Below are 19216 nucleotides of genomic sequence, written 5' to 3'. Positions count from 1 at the left end.
GTGGGGCTTTCTTTCTGTAAATATTTTGCGTATCAGCAGTCTTTTTTTTTTTTTTGGATGTGTTGTGACAAGATAGCCATCCAGAGGCCAAACGAATTCTGCCCCCTCACCTTGGCTCGATCAGGGATCTGTCAGATATTAAAAGAGCCATTTTTGCCCTGCGAACGAGCCGTGCTTGTTTTGTACAGCTTTTTTCGAAATAATGCATTTTGGAGGCTTCTGTTTTGAAGCCAGGATAACGATCTCTGTTAGAGTGTTTAGATTTAAGCTGCCGTAACCCATTAAAGATGAATCGTGCCTCCTTTCCATTTGTATAGCATCCCCCAGCCCCCATTCCCTCTTCCCATACCTCTTCCGGCTGGACGGAGGTGTCCTCTGTCATTGTGGCTTTTATGTATTTGTGCGATGAAGGCCATGGAATGAGCTGGCTAATGGAAGGACACGGGATGGATTCATCCGCTCCCCCTCCTTTTCCTCCTTGGAAGCTCCTTCCTCCTCCTAACCCCTAATACGTGGATCAATATATCAAGGCAGTTAAAGAAACACACAAGTACAGAATGAGATTCCTTTGGGAAAATTTGTGACTACCTACCTCAGTGTTTAGTTGATTTTTTTTTTTAGGCATGAAAGCAGCATGAAAACTGATGCCATTGCTTCCACATTTGTGCTTCATCTTGTCTTGCGTGCTTTCCTTGTCTTTTTTCACCCAGTTTCTGTCTCCCTCCTTTTGAGTGACCTGTTTATTTAAGTTGGTTTATGGGCTCAGAATGAGCACTGCTTGGCAGTAACTGGAGGCTGTGTTGATATGAAAGGCTTTCGGAAAGTGTCTGAGAGAAAGGAGGAAGGAAAGAGACCCGGCTGCAGTGGAGGAGTCATTTAAGACCACAGTTAATGAGGAACAGAAGTGGAGGGAGCGGTTGACAGAAAGTCAGGCGGGAGTGTTTGTACAGTGTTCCTCGCTTCATAGACTCATTTGCTTTGGCCCTGTTCTGATTACACGCTCCTTAGTCTTCATGTGTTTCTGCTACATATGCTGGGCTTTCTATGTTGTAAGAACCAGTTTGGGGCAACTTTCCAAGGACAACTCCAGATAAATGCCACTTGATTGTGTTTTGTAGGTTCTTTTGCTACTGTCATGTTAACACAAGTACTTGTATGCGTAAACAAAAACTAATTAGGATACTGATTTATTCAAGGGCAATATGGTTATTCAACGATGCATGTTACATAGTCTTGGTAACTCATTTTGTGTACCAGCTAGTGCGGTCACAATCATGAGTTTTTAAAAAAATATCCTACAACTAGTTTGCAGCAAACAATTTAATAGCCTTTTTGCTCGTGTCATTCACAGTGAGAAGGCACAAGCCTTTACCTTTGATTTCTTGTTGTCTTTTGTACAGAAATATTGCATATAGTAGAAAGTTTAAATGTTTATAAATATTTATTATTAAATTATTGTAAATTGTATAATATATAGATATTTTTGTTACTTAAAATTAAAAACTTTTTATTTTATATTTATAAATGTATAATTTCAGCTGATAATTAATAAAAAAAATTTTTTTACAGTTTTTGTGTGATAGCTCTTTCCATTAACACTGTAAAATAACAACAACAACAATAATTGTTATATTATTAGAGTAAAAGTAAAACAAATTATACCACAAAATAATAAAATTCCCTTATTTGAATGGCAATCTGTGATTGAGATTAAAAGCGCACAATGATTATGATTATCTCAAATAATCTCGATTAGATCAGATAATCGTGACAGGCTTGTGTCCCAGATTCTTGACCTTTATGCCAATGCTGCCCAATATCTCTTGTGTTCTGTGCTGTAGGTAGTGTGTATGACTAAATCGCTTCTCTTATTCTCACTGTAGTGATTCTGAGTCCATTTGGACTGAACGGGACATTGACCGGTCAGTCCTTCAAGCTGTCTGACCCTCCGACACAGAAGCTCATTGAAGAATGGAACCAGTTCTATCCCATCAGCCCGACATCCAAGGAGAGCACAGAGGACAAAATGGAGGACATTGACTGGGAGGACGACTCCCTGGCAGCAGTGGAAGTGCTTGTTGGTGGGTTGGAATAAAATATATTTTACTTAAAAGGCTGGTAAATAAACCAGTTGCATTGTGGAAGCAATACATGTTTGCTGAAAATACTGGAGAAATGTAATATAATAATGCAATGTTTATCATCTGTAGTACTTTTTTTTTAAATTTATTTTTTATTTTTTTACCCCCAAAGTGTGCATTCATAAGGTGTTAATGTGTGGCCGTTTCTCCAGGTGGTGTGCGCATGGTGTATCCTGCATGCCTGGTGTTAGTCCCACAGTCAGACATCCCCATTGTCACACCTACGGGGTCCTCGCACTGCACTTGCATTGTGGAAGCAATACATGTTTGCTGAAAATACTGGAGAAATGTAATATAATAATGCAATGTTTATCATCTGTAGTACTTTTTTTTAAATTTATTTTTTATTTTTTTACCCCCAAAGTGTGCATTCATAAGGTGTTAATGTGTGGCCGTTTCTCCAGGTGGTGTGCGCATGGTGTATCCTGCATGCCTGGTGTTAGTCCCACAGTCAGACATCCCCATTGTCACACCTACGGGGTCCTCGCACTGCACCGCTGTCTATTCAAATGGCCATCAAGTGCCTGCTTCAAACCGTGACCCCGCCATCTCTTCAGTGACCCTGACTCCTCCCACCTCACCTGAAGAGGCTCAGACAGGTAAACATGCCTCAAATTTGACTCAAATGCTTGCCTATCTCATTTCCGTTACGCTCTCAAACTTCTTGTCTTTTTCTTTCTTTCTCTAGTTCACTCTCACTCGGCACAGAAGTGGATGCGGTTGCCGGTGGCGATGGATGGATTCAGTGTTGACAGCACCAGTCATCACGGTGGCAAGATTCCACGCAGGATGGCAAGTCAGGTGGTTGAGAGTGTTTGGCAGGAGTGCAACATCAACCGAGCTCAGAACAAGTAAGTGTGCTCAGAGTAAATCTGAGATCAGATCATCTCATTTCACAAGTCATGATAAATCAAGCACAGAGCAACAAAGCCCTTTTAAAACTGGTACAAAGCATATCTGAGCCACAGAATGTTTTATTAGTGATTGAGGTAAAAATACAACAAAAAAAACAATTAGTAATCAAGATTAGGGAACTTTTCACAAGAGGTTTTGAGTCAGAATTTGCACAAAAGTGTGATTGTTTGATCAGTTCAGTCCATCTTGGGAACAGTTTTTGGACAGTCTAAACTAAAATTTCATTCATTTCAGGTCATGTTGTCACATTTTAGATTTTAACAATATATACTGTTAATTTGTCATTTCATAATTGTTTTACAGTTTAAACTAAGATGATAATCCTATAATTCACTGTACTACCTATAATGGCATATCCGCCTTTACTCAAAGAGGTCAATGTGTTTTCAATAAAATTGTTGCAATAACAGTAAAAAATATTTATAAACTTTTGTTTAACCACAACTTAGCACTATGTACACAGAATTTGACTTTTAAAAATAAACTGACACTGGGAGATATTTACTCGACTAAAACGTACAACTAGCTTCAACAAAGTACCATAGATTTTGAGATTTAGAAGCCATTCAGAGATTTTGATTCCAATCTTGTTTCATTGTGTCTTTGCAGACGGAAATTCTCTGCCACAGCCTCCAATGGGACCAGCGAGGAGGAGACGCTGATGAAAGTGGGCACCTGGGACTTTGTCGACTCCACACAGAGATCAAGCTGCAAATGTTCAAGGTACAGACATGAACATTCACTCAGACCTGTATTCTCATAGGCTGTCGTTATTTAACCATGCTGCTGCTGCTGCCACTAATCGCTTTTCAGTTCTTGTAGTGTCATCTGTCACTCTGTAAAATGACTGGCAATACATTTATCATGGAGTATTAAAATAAGCTCTTTGTGAAAACCGGAAAAAATGGTGACATAAGTCCTGCTCTGATTCTTTTAGGGCCTGTTTACACCTGGTCATTTGATGCGTTTTCGCTGATCGGATATCTGTCTGATTTGTTAAAACGTTTCCATTTACACTTGGCCACATAAATGTGTCATCGCAAAACGGATATAAACCCGATCTTCAATTCCCGCACTATATTTAAATTTTAACATTTAAATTTGAGTTCACGTCAACGAAATCAAAAGATAAGCACTGCCTTTTAATAATTATCAGCTCATTTCAAGATCAAAGACCGCAATAGTAGAGTGCGCGGCATCAGCACTGGAAAGATAAGTTTGTCTTACTACTTCTAATGAAGATGATTGTGTGTTGACTGTCTGCGTCTTACTTTCAGTTTCATTCGCGGCAGTTTGCGTGGCGGCTTGCTGAAGAGATGCTCAGCTACTCGTCTGCAGCGATGCGTGTTGCATTAGTGCAGTCTGACTAATGTCATATAGCCTATAACACGCTCTCACACGTTTATTATTTTAACATTTTGGGAGGAGTAAAATTTACATATGTGGTTTCAACAACCAGATGCATTTACAGTTGTCCAGTTTTGTCTGGAATGCGACCCAGACCACCTCCTGAAGTGGTTTGAGCGATCGGATTTATATCCGTCTCGAATGCGCTTCGGAGGGCATTTACACCTGGTCTTTTCATGATCGGATAGCTATCCGATCAGAAAAAACGCTTGAAGTGACCAGGTGTGTGTAAACAGGCCCTTATTTGCTTCTCTGATAGAGAGTAGAAATTAATTTGCTTGAATATTCAGAGTCTGCTTGTATATCTATATATAATGTGTCCGGCTGTACCTAGTCTTGTAACTCAGTTGGTCCTTCCACTTGCATGTTATTGCATGGTTTTGTGGCTCCTGAGTTTTTCTTGTAATCATCTTGTAGTCAGATTTAGAAGTATCTGGAAACTTTTAAAGAAAAATCTTATTCCAATTTGGCTTTGCAGTATAACAATTAAAATACAGTTTAGATTTAGATTTTGACACCAAGCATCATTACAGAGCTCTGAGTATGTATGCGTTTCATAATTAAAGAGGGCAATATCACCTTTTAATTAATGTTTGAATGAAGTGTTATTGTTCTTTGCTTCATGGAGTCTACTTCAGCTTAGAGTTAAGGGGAAAAGGAAACATTTATAAGCAATAGAACAAATTAAAACAAAACAAAGAAACAAATTAAGTAAGATGCTTAGTTTAAAATTTTTTTTTTTTAGATTTTATATTTTGCATCACAAAAGAAAAAAAAAACAAGTCTGTCCTCTCTTAAAAGAGTCTGCAGATATTGCAATTGAGTTTAATGATGTAATTATTCTGTGATGGACTGTTCAGAGTGTCGCTGGTTACAGGCTACTAATAAACCATGTGTGTGGCAGAAAATGATAACTTGATGTTTGCGGATCTAATGAGACTCACTGACCAACTCAATGGTAGAACTGTAACATAGTCCAGATGTATCGGTGCCTACTTCAGGTAGATAGTGGTTTTATAAACCAGAAGCAAGTACTAAAAAGAATGAGCCCAAACACTGTGAAGCATTGTAAGTAACGTTAACACAGACCTAATGTCACGTAGTGCTGTGTGGTCATGCTGTTAGTCGTCTTCTCTTTCTCTTCATTGAGTAGCTGTTCAGTTTAGGCCAAGAGAAGGCCAGACGCCATGGGACTGTTGTCATTTGCCAAATATGTTTTTTGGAAGAGACCCAGCATGAGAGGTGTGATGAAACTCGGAGTCCCCCAGTGAAGTGAAAATGACCATGCGTCGACTAAGATCCTTTCTGCTTGTTTAGCATTCTGCTTGTGTGTGAGTTGTGTGTTATTGTGTGCGTACATGTGAAATTGTTTTGACTGTGAATACGAAAGGGTATAAATTTACCCTTGACTCACCTGTGTTCTGGATGTAACTCTTTTTAGCTCTTAAGTTTGTGCAGTTTAAGTTTAAATTTGTCAGTTTGTGTTGGTATACTTATGTTTATATAGAAATCTACTGCTCTATATATGTACTATATATCTTATTGACTCCAAACTGTCACATAGGTCTACATATGCACACCGTCTCCGTTCCAACCTCAAAGTAGCCTGTGGTTTCTTTTTTACATATACAGGCTAAATTAGCCTGCTAAATTAGCAAACTCCTCACACTACACGCTTTAGCTGCTCTTTTAAATACTAACATGCATACATGTAAAACACTGTAAAATATCTGAAGCAAACTGATTTTTTCTGGCTTTGTGACATGAGTGGTTGTTGTGAAAGCCTTGCATTTTAAAGGGAGGGATGAAAGCAGTGTATTTAAAGCTTTCGTTTGTAGCTATAGGCTTGTGTGTTGAGATACTGTGGAGCTTGAGATGGTGACTGCCTCTCAAGAACAACATTATAAACGAGAGACAATGTACAAGGAAACCCACAGGGAAACTCTGGCAGCTGCTGGGCTTTACATATCTCTGAGAAAGTGTGGACACATGTTATCAGGTCAGACAGACTCTGATAGGAGTGGAGCGCTTGTTGTTAAAAGGGTGGTTTCTTAAACCTGTCCTTGGACTCGACAAGCAGAGAATCTTTATTCAACGAGTGTTTTTTCACGGATCCAGTAATAGTTAGGAAATTCTAAATAAGGAGCTAATTAAGAAACTTACATTTCTCTGTTACGAGTCTCAAAGGCCTATTAAACCTGAAAAGAAATGTTATGAGCTCTCACAGTGAAAAGAAATGAATAAAAAAATATGATTTCTGGTAAGAGGCTTTCTTATTAATGATGTCATTAGTTCATAATTCATGTAGGGCTGGGCGATTTTTCCGATTTTATCGATTAATTCGAATTTAATGTTTTGCCACGATTAAATTTTTTTATAATATTTTTAGTACAAATATTACTAAACGTTAGAATTAGACACTTTGACAATAACCGTAAAGAGAAAAGAACGATCCAACCGCATGTCGGCGCACTTGATTAACTGCTCACGTGTGACACGCTCTGTGAAGGACCATAAGTAGAATATATCGCTAGGTGCCATTCACACAGAATGCGCTTTTGTGTTGACAGAGATGCGACGCGGGCAGTGGAATAGGAAAAAATGCAAGAAGATGGGAGTTGAACCTCTTTTAATAACTAGACCGCCGCGTTTTTAGAATGCCGTTTCATGCATGAGACACTGCAAGAGACACGAACGCAAAAACAATGGAAAAGCAGCGCAATTGAATAAAAAACCTGTAAAGAACTACTACTGTATGTCTGATATTTCATGTTTGCATCATGCTGATAGGCTGAAAACTGCTGTTTATTGTTTTTACAGAACATTTATAGTTAATAATAGTCTACTGGTGTTATTTATACCTTCAATCATTTTGAATTTGATTTTTTTTAAAGCATTTTTCTCGTATTATTTCTGAACATATAATATGTATTAGACAAGTTTGTACAAGATGTAGTTGTAGTTCATGCATCTTTTCTGTAAAGCTATTTAACAAGTGATTTGTTTAACATTTACATCATGATTACAATTTAATGTGTGGTGGACTTAGAATAGAATTTTCTTTAACTAGAGGGTTAATAAAGAAAAAGTTACTTGAATCATGTTGTAGTTACATTTTCGAGCTGACTAGTTAAAAATCGTTCAAAATCGAGAATCGGTCAAATGTTCTGAGAAAATAGAGATTTTATTTTTTTGCCATATCACCCAGCCCTAAATTCATGTATCTGTTGTATTAAAATATTTCTTTATCTTATCAGGCACAAAACCCTGAAGCAGAGAGCAAGCAGCACGCCTGGTCAGCCGCCCACCGCCGGTCAGACGCAGCAGCCGCCCGTCAAGCACAAAGCGGGGGAGAAGCCCGAAAAAGGTGACAAGCAACAGAAACGCCCACAGACGCCCTTCCACCATCGCAACTCAGTCTGTGAAGATGTCTCAATGGAAACCGACACTTCTGCGGGTCAGCGCTTGGCTCTTAGAGGTCAAGAGGGTGGACGGTTTCCTGGGCTTCGCCCATCTGATGTGAGCACTGGCTCGAAACCTCCACAACTGCACAGCGGGGGTGGAGCTATCGTGGGCAACAGTGGCCCGACGGAGATGGTCGGCTCTCCTCAGCCACCGCCACTGAGCCCTCACCCTTGCGAACGTGGCGAGGAAGCCTCAGACGCCATTAAAAACCCCTCCACACCACACAGCCAACATTTTTACCCTCCTTCCGCAGAGCCATGCCTCCTGCCCCAAAAAGGCCCAGATGATGCCCGTTTGGAGCCCCTCACCCAACCTTTTCCCCCTGCGTACCCCGAGCCCCTGGAGCCCACTCCGTACGTCAGTGCAGCAGTAAACCTGGATGACGACGGGAGTCACGTGCCGTGGAGATTCTTCAACCTGCCCCGTAGGAAAGATGCAGAGCTTCCCACGCCGTTACTACCAGGAGACAAACTCAGAGAAGAGGCGTCACTTGGAGCTGAAGGGATTATGTCTGTTACTGAGTGAGTATCACATACGTTTTCATGCAACACACACGTTTTCATGCACACACTTGAAAGTAAATGTCATTTCTAAGCCACCAAGCAAAAAATAATAGAGAAAACGCTTCCCTCTGTCTTTCATTGATTGGACAAACAGACAACTATATGTAAATTATCTCTGTTATGATTAGACATTGATCAACAGGGTGGGCCAGTTTACTGAATACCAAATAGATGGTGATATGCAAATTTGGGTCGTCATACCCGTTGATCTGATAACCTGGTTTCTGAGCAACCCATTTTTGCAGGTTAGTTTAAATGAGCTTTTTGATTGGGAGAGAACTTTTGCAATCTTTGTGATTTTTGGCTGCAGTGTTTTCAAAAGGAAAGTTTTTTTCAAAAGGAAAGACATATTTTGTTTACAATCTCTTTTAAAACCTCCCTGAAGTCTCAAACAATGCAGTGAACTGAAAGTACATATCTTTAGGATTTAGAGCTCCCCATAACCTGTAAACAGCCAGGAGGATTGCATTGTGCATTTGTGTTGTGTTATAATGGCTTAAGTAACTGTGATTCTAAAGTGAGAGCGGGACCACCCTGTGGACCCCCTTAATCCGCTCAGCTCATGGCTTTTTATTTCCAGCAGCCAGAGGATCTGAACCCCAAATGTCCTTGTCTGTTTGTGAGCAGTGTTTTGAAATAGCTGTGATGTAGCCTCGTGCATCGCTCACTCAAACACACACATAAACACACTCTTGTTCTGTGTAGAATGTTCTTTCTCTGAGTGCACACGCCATGTTAATCTCTCGCGATGCGCCCTTTTGACATCATACTTCTCTAATGTGCAGGCCCAGCACTGTTGTGAACTAGGAGATTATTGGTCCATCTCACACGTGCATACAAGCACTCAGGGGTTTAAGTAGGGATTTAGACTAGAAATGAACATGATATACTTTTAAACAACAGCTTGTGGACCTTAAGGATTTATACAAGAAAGAGGCATTGAAAGAGACGAGACTGAAAGAGACATTGGGAGACTTTTCTTCAATCTCTGTAAAATTAAGGGGGTTTTGCTTATATTATGCGCACTAATGTTCAAAAGTTTGGGGTTGGTAAGATTTTTGTTTTTGAAATAAGTATATTATGCTCAAGTCTGCATTTATTTGATCAAAACTACAGTAAAAACAGTAATATTGTGAAATATTATGTTTTAAAATAACTCTTTTCTATTTTTATATATTTTAAAATGTGATTTATTCCTGTGTTGGCAATGATACATTTTCAGCAGCCATTATGCCAGGATTCAGTGTCACATGATCCTTAAGAAATTATTATATGCTGCGGATTTGGTGCTCAAGTAAAAGAAATCTTATAATTTTGAAAACAGTTGTGCTGCTTAATATTTTTGTGGAAACTTTTTTTTCTTCAGGATTCTTTAATAAATGGAAATTTTAAAAGAACAGCGTTTATTTGAAAAATAAATATTTTTGTAACATTATAAATGTATTTAAAATGTCGCTTTTGATCAATGTAATATATACTTGCTGGAAAAAAAGTATTAATTTCTTCTAAAAAAACAAAACACAAAAACAACAACTTACTGATCCCTAACTTTTGAATGGTAGTGCATGTAACCTGATAAAGAGTGCAATGACCATAAAGGTTGTTATTAAAAGCATTTTATTATTTTTTTTAGAATGTTTTGAATGTGACATTCATTTTTGATTTTTGAGTGGGATTGACGTCAAAAGTCACGAGTATACAAATGAACCTTCACAAACCTACTGTAATTAATTACATGGTTAATTTTTCTACGAAACAAATTTTCTACGATTAATAATAAACAAAGTGTGAAATGAGGTTCATATCCACACATGCTCAGCACTTGACTCTCTTGCAACATGCACCAACCCTTCAGACTTCCAAGAAAAACACAAAGAGAGCTTGCCTCCCATGTGGTTACCTTGATTTAAAAGCACAGTCATTTGACACCGGTGCCAGTGCAGTTTGATGACAGTCTCCTTCTAAGTCGTGACATGTTTACTTGTGTGAAGAAAATCTGCTAAAGTGTACATCTTATCTGCTTTCTCCATAAATGTAAATCAACAAACGGTTACCCACACTGCTTCCAATAGACGTAAAGTTGTTGTTTCAATGCAGTTAGCTCCGTATTTTTGCTAATACATGATGTCTAAAATGCTCATGCCTGTACTGTTAGAGGAATGCACATTCATCGCATTTTGCCACTTTGTATCCTAACAAAAATTAAACATTTGGTTTTTCGTATAGTCACATCTATTAACATGAAATGGCGTTTGTTGAATCTGTTGAAGGGGGAACATTTGTTGGTGGTTCTGATATTTGCCCCTGTGTGAGAATGTGTGGACACGTTTGTGTGAATAATTTTCTTGTAGTATGAACTTTTCCTCTAAACCGTTGCGGATGAGAGCTATTGAAAGCTATTGAAAGCAACGTCTTTATGCCCCTCATAAATTCACGAAGCAGCAGTGTTACGACAAAATGAAGTGTACACATCGCTCAGCCGTGCCGTTGTCTTCCTGGAAGAATGCTTGTTGATAGTATTAAGTTAAAAAATATGTGCCCCTAATCCCTCACTAGAAACAAAAAATGGCTGGTTTGAAAATGTTGTTTTAGAATGGGTCCTACACATATATTTGACATTTTAAATAATGCAGTTTCCTTCAGCAATTTTAGACATACGTGAACATTCCAGTACTTTGCATCTATAATGTTTTCACTGTAAGATCGTTGTTTGCCTACAGTTGCCCAAGATCAGGAAAGAGAGGTTTAGAGAGCTGTCTCTGTTGACCACTGTGAGATGTAATGGTATGCAGTGCAATCCCAGTATGCACTTGGCTGGTGTCCTCTTGTGTCTATTCTGCTGTTAAGGCCCAGTGTAATCCCTGTGCTCTTTGGGGTCTCAAAATGGGTTTAATCTCTGGCCAGCGCCACTGTGTGCTGTGCTGTCACCCCAGCCCCCCCCCCCCCCCCATCAGAGCTACAGTGGTCTGATCTGTGTGGAAAGGACAGTGGCTGGTACAAACCATTTAACCAACACAGAGGGATTTTACATAACATACATGAGTAAAGATTTGAGAGACATTGAGTGATTAGAACTTCAAAGCTTGTAGATAGCATTATGATTTATTGTCAACTAATACAGGTTTTCTGTTATGCTATGAATGTGTTAATTTCACTCAAAAATAATATTTTAATCCCAAATTATTGCCCACTTGATTGGTCTGGGAGATATAATTGTCACTGGGCAGTATGAGGGTACCAAGCAGTGTATTATAATTCAGTCGTGGTTTGACCTATTTTTCTTTTGTCCTGTCCAGGTTAATGGTTGCCTCCAAAAGGCCGCTCAAGGTCTCAGACGAACTGATCCAGACGTACCTGCAGCGACAGAACCTGCACCTGGCTGCAGCCATCACAGACGGCGACCACGAACCTGAGGTCGACCCCTACGCTTTTGTTGACGGAGATGTTAAGTTCACTTTCTCGGATAAGAAAGACAAAGCTGGGGGAGATAGAGAACCAGGGAAGAAACACAAGGTGATCAATGTTTCTTGCTAGAGATGTCCCATAATGCACTACTCTTTGGGATAAACTAATGTTTAAAAGTTTGGGGTTAAGAATTTTTTTTTTTTTTTAAGTATCTTATACTCACAGAGGCTGTATTTATTTGATGAAAAATACAGTAAAACAGTAATATTGTCAAGTTAATACAATTAAAATTCATGTATTTTTTTCATTAATTTTCAGCAGCCATTACTCCAGTCTTCAGTGTCACATGATCCTTCAGATATCATTCTAATACACTGATTTAGTGCTGAAGAAATATTATAATTGTTGAGAAAACAAGTTGTGCTGCTTAATATTTCTGTGAAAACCATGAAGCCGTTTAAAAGAATAGCATGTTTTAAATATAATTCTTATGCAGTATTATAATGGTCTTTACTAGCACCTTTGGTCTATTTAATGCATCCTTACTGAATAAAGGAATTAATTTATTTTAAAAAAAAGAAAGTAAAACACTTATTGAGCCCAAACTTTTGAATGATAATGTAAGGGTGCTCTTCACTTTGCATAAGCTAGTTTAATTTTCACTTAGAAATATGCAACATTACAGAAGTAAAAAGGGTTGTGAATACAGTTTCACATGGACTTTTGTTCCATGCGAAAAGGAATTTTAGACACTGCAGATTCTGCATTGGCAGTGTAGTGCGTAATATGCTGGCATCATGTCTGCTGTCTTCAGCTCATGGGAGATTCCCATCTGAGATCTGAATCTGACACCCTCAAACGTGGAGGAGAGAGCATGAATAGAGGGGGCGAACACAGTCTCTCCCATTCCTGTTGGATTTTCACACATACTTTAAGTGTCTTTTTGGCAGCTGTGAAGGATTAACAAAAATCAGCTTTGTCCCTCTGTACTCTGTTACTTCATTGTTTTGTAAAAGCTTTTTTGGTACCTACTCTCAGAATTACATGTCATTTGTGTGTCTTGGTAAATTTACAGCTACTTTTTGCTGTCACAGGAGAGGTTTAAGTAATGTAGGCCATATGGTGCAGCACAAACTCAAACAAAAATGTATAACACTTGTGTCTGTTACGTGTAAACACAAAGCAGCGTTCATTTGTTGTAAAATTCATAGTCTACATAGAAAATTGCTTTCTTAACTCCTGTACCCCACCCCAGGGTTCTGCTATCGATTACGGGACGGAGTGATTTGCATGTACAGGCGTTTATTACAGAGTTGGTCATTAGGATGTGAAGTATGTGCACGGAGGAACAGATTACACTCTTTATGCAGAGAGACGGCCTGCAGTGTAATGAAATTATGCGCGGCGTAATGAATCTCTGCATAGCGTGCGGCTTGCATTGTAATGGTGGGCTCTGAGATGTGGAGGTTGCATGAGGGGCAGGTTAAGGGTCTGGGGTGGGTTTGTAAGGCGCTGAGGGAAAGCTGCAGTCCCATTAGCCTGTGCTGTTATCTTATATTACAATGTTGTTATTTTGTGTGTGGAAAATATAATTTGGTGGTAAAATATAAATATGCTTCCACACTCACTCACTCGGTTTCTCTCTTTCACACTCTCCCTCACTCTTTTTTTGCTGTCAACCTTGTCTCATTGGTTGGCTGCTTCTAGGTGATCGTTAACCAACATGTGTTCATGAACCGATGCACTCTGGACTGTTTTCATCTTGTGTTTTGTGGAACAGTTAATCAGTGTGTGCCTAATATTGAGAACTAGACTGAAACGAAATAACACATACATTAACTGGTTTTATTCATGTCAAAAAATCACCTAAATACGTGAAACTGTACAAAATAGAACTATTTTGAAGAAATAGCTCTTTGAGGTAACATTTGGAGGTTAACACTTTTTACAGTATATGTTTTAGTTTTGTCTCAACTCATTTGCGATTGACATGTCAAAGTACATTTTGGACCCTGCGTATCTAATCTAACAACCTTTGTGTATCTGTGCATTATATAATGTCTCTTTTTAACACTTGCTATCTTATTTTCTCTCTTACAGGGAGAAGATGGCAGTGCTGCACTATCAGATGGTAAGGACTGTCCTGTTATACACTCCAGTGACTCTCTCATGAACCCCTCTCAAACCCTGAGTCCATTTTTTTTTTTAAATAGTTTCCCTGTTGACAGCCTGGGTCAGTTTAGTGTATTGTTGCCCATAAAGGTTAAATGCGTTCTCTGAGTGAGGGAAAGGGCTCGTCCTGATATGGTCTCAAGCCCAGGCTGTGGTTACGCTAGATAAAGCTGGAGAACAGGCCTGTGTGTTAAGCTTTCTCTCTCCTTCTCTCTCTCAGATGCTCAGCGGGCTGCGGCCCATAACCGGGCTGCTTCCACCAGCCTCATACATGATTCAGACCTGGCAGTCTCCTTCAAAGACCTGGACAACCTCTTCAACTCAGATGAGGACGAACAAACAGTTAGTATCAAGCTGTCTTTCTATTTCTTTCTATTTTGTCTCCCCTTTGCGTCACTGTGAGATTTTATTTTTGCTGTTTTGGCAAATTTACACAATGAAGCGAGGGCTCGGAGCTGATTGCCGTATGTAATTAGATGTTAAAATATATAATCGATATGTAATCACTGATAAAATTACCATTGCTCGGCTATTTGAAACTAAGGGTATATTGCAATGGAAATGGGCTTTATTTCCTCTGTAGAGAAATTGCTGTAATTTTAATGAAATCATAGCTCTGATTTTTGGCTAATTTGTGTATGTCTCCATAGCCTGGAGCAAGGAGAGCTGTAAATGGAGCAGATGAGAAGTTTGGCAGCAAGGAGTCGAAACCAGCCACAATGGACCCCTGTATAAGTGAGCACAGTCTCTGTCTCTATAAATATACAGGGTTTACTTCATCATTCAAACTCTGTATACTGCTCCCTGCTGGCCATCATGACAATTTTTTACATTGCAAGCAGACGAGCAGTAACATCGTACACATTTCTTTGAGTGGGAACAGGGTGTTTGTTTTCTTTAACGTGCAAACATTAATGGTTCAGAAATACTATATGCTTTTCTACTATATGGCAAAAATATCATATCACAAATTTTTTTTTTAAAGAAATATCACGATTTTATCACAATTCTTTGTCATGTTGGTTTTTACTATTTTGCAAGTTGTCTGAGCATTACAGCTAATTTCCATATTATAAAGACAAAGCCTTTCAAGGTAACAAAATATTAAAAAGAATGGCAGATATTTAGGCCAAAGCGGGCAAAGATAAAAAATCTTTGTCGTTATTTTATCTTTGTTATTAAAAAAATAAGAACGAAGATACACATTATAAATACACATATTATACAAAATAAAACAACAGTGCTTTATTTTAAGGTACAATAGGTTTATTTAGCAGGAGCATTCAAGAAGTTGAATGAACACATAAAAATAAAACACTATAGATTGATTCCTATCAATGCAACTGTATTAAAGTTTTTCAGTCAAGAGTAGTGAGTTATTTTTCTCTTGTGTTTTGTTGTTTTATTAACATTAAAGGAATAGTTCCCCCCCCCAAAATAAAAATGGTCATCTTTGTCAAATCTGTCATAGTGTTTTATTTTTATACCATCATTTACTCACTCAAAATTTGTTTTAAACCTGAATGAGTTTCTTTCTTCTGCTGAACATAAATGCTATTTTGAAGAACGTGGAAAACCAAACAGTAGCTGGTCCACAGGGACTTCCATAGTATTTTTTTCCTACTATCAAATTCAATGTGGACCAGCAACTTTTTGGTTACCCACATTCTTCAAAATATCTTCTTTTGTGTTCAGCACAAGAAATAAATTAATACAGGTTTGGGACAACATGTAAGTAAATAATAACAGAAAATAATTTTAGGGTGAACCATCCCTTTAATGACAACTGGCAGCATGTTTAATACTGTCCCTTTAAGAGCTGCGCGCATCTAATATACCGATACGCATCCGTTTTTCTCTCAACCGTTTACTTTCATCTATATGTGTCTATATGTAAACATTGTGTGTTTTGACAGTATTAGTGCAAAAGATAACTTAGTTCAGTAATCAGGTGCGTTTTGACAGGTTTTTTAGTTTGTGCGCTTCGAGTGTAGGTGCTCAGAAAAAGCGCATGCCAGAACAGCATGCGAATGAAAGGTTTAACTGGCAAGGCTTTAAAGCAGATGCAAATAATGTACTTTTGTGATTGCGAATAAGTGCAGTGTCCCGTGAGAGTAACTCTACCACTGAATTAACACTGATGTGAATGTACGTCGTGTTGTAGCCTACAGTATATTGAGACGGGAGGCACCAGAACTGTAACTGATTGAATGTGCGCTGTAGCACGATACTACGATATTTCTTCAAAAGCAGATTGTGGAGACATTTTTATCGTCCACGATCAAAAATCGTCATATCGCACATCCCTACTTTTAAATAAATGAAGTTTTTTTTACATTTCTTGGCAACTTTGACATTTTGACAATAAGTGATTTTGCTTTTCATGATAATAAGTAGGAAATGAGACAATTTAAAACAATATTTTTATACATGTACTGTGTACTTCCACTTACATGTCATCTTTCCCTCTGCTCATCCACCCCTCAGGCGCGGCTGATCTACACCAGATGTTCCCTACGCCTCCATCTTTAGAGCAGCACAACATGGGTTACTCTCCCATGAACAAAGAGTATGGCTGTATGGAACCTGGTTCTGGCCTTAACACTCTAGATGGCCTTACTGCTCTGGGTGGTCAGTTTAAAATCGAGGTGGAGGAGAGTTTCTGCAGCCCCAAACCTTCTGAAATCACGGTTAGACAAGTAATAAGACTGCTACACAATGTCCTAACTATGTGCAGTGCTGTACATTTCCATTCTCTACTGACAGCAAAATGCTGTGCAGAGCGACATGATCACAGCCAATGGGAATGCACTTCATGTTTGATATTAGCTGACATTTTTTTGCAGCTAAATTATCTATGATCTTTAAACTTGTTGAAATTAGCTTGCATGCATTTAATCAAGTGCTTTCTTTAATAATTTTTTTTATTAAACTGCTATTGAACTGGAATGACACAACAGCAAATTGAATATGGTTTTCTCTCTCTGCTCAGGACTTCTCATTTGTGTACAAGCCTGAGTTGTTTCAGCCGTTTGTGGGCTGTTCCATGTTTGCCCCCCTGAAGTCTTTGCCCAGTCAGTGCCTGCCCCCTATCAAACTGCCTGATGAGTGTGTTTACCGGCCCAGCTGGACAGTGGGAAAACTGGAGCTACTCAACTCTGTACCTGCTATGACCATTTTCAGCAAGGATGGGTGAGTTTCACATCTGGTGTGAAATGTGCTAAACTTACGGTGTAAACAACACCCATATCTTTACACAGACTTTTGTATGGACTAAGAGGGTCTCACAAAGAAATGCCATATTTCACCCCTGAATAAAAATAAAATATATTTTGCAATTAAGATTAATTCTGACTGTAAAGCACATTTCCTTGCCAAATTTTAAAAATGTTAACATTTTATTGTCTCGGTTATCGGCTTTCAAAAATAAAGAATTATCGGTTATTGGTATCGGCCAAAATTTTCATATCGGTGTGCATCCCTACTTTTTGGCATTAATTCTCATAAATTATGGCACAATGCAAAAAAAAAGGGCTTTTCCTTTTGATTTTTGGGGTACAAAAATATAATTTTCTGCAAGATTCACCCAAGAACTGTAGGTACAAACTCATGCTCTGTGGAATCAGTTACACCCACACACCTCTTGTTCTTAGTAATGGCGAATAGAGAATAAAAGCGAAGAACAGGTGTTAACACACTGGTAATTAGCCTGTCAAATCCTTCTGCTGCCACTGTCCTTTTTTTTCTTATATTTAGAAGCTGCTTATCTCACAGCTTCTTCACTGTCCGCACTCAAGCTACTCTGTTTCTCGTGGACTGGTTTATTTGAATAGCTGGTGTTTGCTCAGATGACCACCCCAGTCCACGTTTGTTTAAGTCAGTCCAAAAGCCCTTTATGAGCTGGTTAGGCTTCTTGTATAACCCACAGCAGCTGGGGGAGAGGGCCACCTCTTCAAATGGGGGACCTTTAAACACCTGCCTGTTTTTAAAGGCCACCGGGAGCCACACTCGGCATTCTCACACTCGCACACACGTACGGTCCCCCCCCCAGAGATCTTCTTGGGATACAAGCACAGTACTGCAGCTCATGATGTTAATAACCAATAATCATCTGTGGTAGTGAGAATAGACGAGATGTTTTAAATGTTGCTCATTTGTTGTAGGGTTTGACTTCAGTGATGTCCCAATTAACCTCTTGTCTTTTTCTGCTTTTTGCACTCTAGTGAAAACAATGCTATGGAACAAGAGTATATCCAGACGTACACCCCTCAGACCCACACACCATTCTTGTCTAACAGCGCTCCGCCCAGCAACAGCGGCACGAGCATCCTCCCATCCCCTGCCACGCCTCGCTTCTCAGCACCCACCCCTCGTACCCCACGGACCCCCCGGACCCCCAGAGGCCCAGCCAGTGTGCAAGGCTCCCTCAAATATGAGAACTCGGACTTGTACTCGCCGGCCTCGACGCCCTCCACCTGCAGGCCGCTCAATTCTGTGGAGCCTGCGACGGTTCCCTCCATCCCCGAAGCCCACAGCCTATACGTCAACCTCATCCTGTCGGAGTCCGTCATGAACCTGTTCAAGGACTGCAACTTCGACAGCTGCTGCATCTGCGTCTGCAACATGAACATCAAAGGCGCTGACGTGGGCATCTACATCAGCGACCCCAACATGGAGGCCCAGTATCCCTGTGGGTGCGGCTTCAGCGCTGTCGTCAACAGGCGCTATGGTAATGGCTCCGGCCTCTTCCTGGAAGACGAGCTGGATATCATCGGACGGGGTTCGGACGTGAGCCAGGAGGCGGAGAAGCGATTTGAGGCGATACGGAGCACGTCGCTGGAGAAGACAGGGGGTGGAGGAAAGGATCGAGTCCCGGACGAGCTTATCTCTGTCCTGCAGGATCAGTGCACTAATCCCTTCTCCCCTACGCTGGCGTTGGACCCAGAGGGACTGTCTTCCCAAGGGGCAGGGGTCGCCTCTGTACCACCATGTGTGCGTGTGGAGGAAAGGGACTTCCACAATGACTGTTACCTGGCTCTAGAACACGGGCGGCAGTTCATGGATAACATGTCCGGTGGGAAGGTGGATGAGACACTGGTGAAGAGCACATGTTTGCACCATTGGGCCAAACGCAGCGGTGAGAGATTA

The 19216-nt window shown here is 39.8% G+C and overlaps 1 protein-coding gene across 1 annotated transcript in view; it reads left to right on the top strand.

Annotated features, from left to right (window-relative positions):
- Positions 1 to 19216, top strand: part of LOC107548827 (mediator of RNA polymerase II transcription subunit 13-like) — a 98422-nt gene that overhangs the window by 68905 nt on the left and 10301 nt on the right. The window contains exons 5-17 of the mRNA XM_016229649.1: positions 1884 to 2081; positions 2294 to 2369; positions 2622 to 2740; positions 2830 to 2992; positions 3666 to 3779; positions 7721 to 8449; positions 11788 to 12004; positions 13997 to 14027; positions 14289 to 14410; positions 14719 to 14803; positions 16556 to 16758; positions 17061 to 17260; positions 18292 to 19205. Of these exons, the coding sequence (XP_016085135.1) occupies positions 1884 to 2081; positions 2294 to 2369; positions 2622 to 2740; positions 2830 to 2992; positions 3666 to 3779; positions 7721 to 8449; positions 11788 to 12004; positions 13997 to 14027; positions 14289 to 14410; positions 14719 to 14803; positions 16556 to 16758; positions 17061 to 17260; positions 18292 to 19205 (3171 nt within the window). The remainder of the gene's footprint in view (positions 1 to 1883; positions 2082 to 2293; positions 2370 to 2621; positions 2741 to 2829; positions 2993 to 3665; positions 3780 to 7720; positions 8450 to 11787; positions 12005 to 13996; positions 14028 to 14288; positions 14411 to 14718; positions 14804 to 16555; positions 16759 to 17060; positions 17261 to 18291; positions 19206 to 19216) is intronic.

Source organism: Sinocyclocheilus grahami, unplaced genomic scaffold, assembly GCF_001515645.1.
Source record: "Sinocyclocheilus grahami isolate Dianchi unplaced genomic scaffold, SAMN03320097.WGS_v1.1 scaffold356.1, whole genome shotgun sequence".
In the NCBI taxonomy this organism is placed as follows: Eukaryota; Metazoa; Chordata; class Actinopteri; order Cypriniformes; family Cyprinidae; genus Sinocyclocheilus; species Sinocyclocheilus grahami.
Note: the sequence above shows the minus strand (reverse complement) of the source record. Positions and strands in the feature narration are given on the sequence as shown.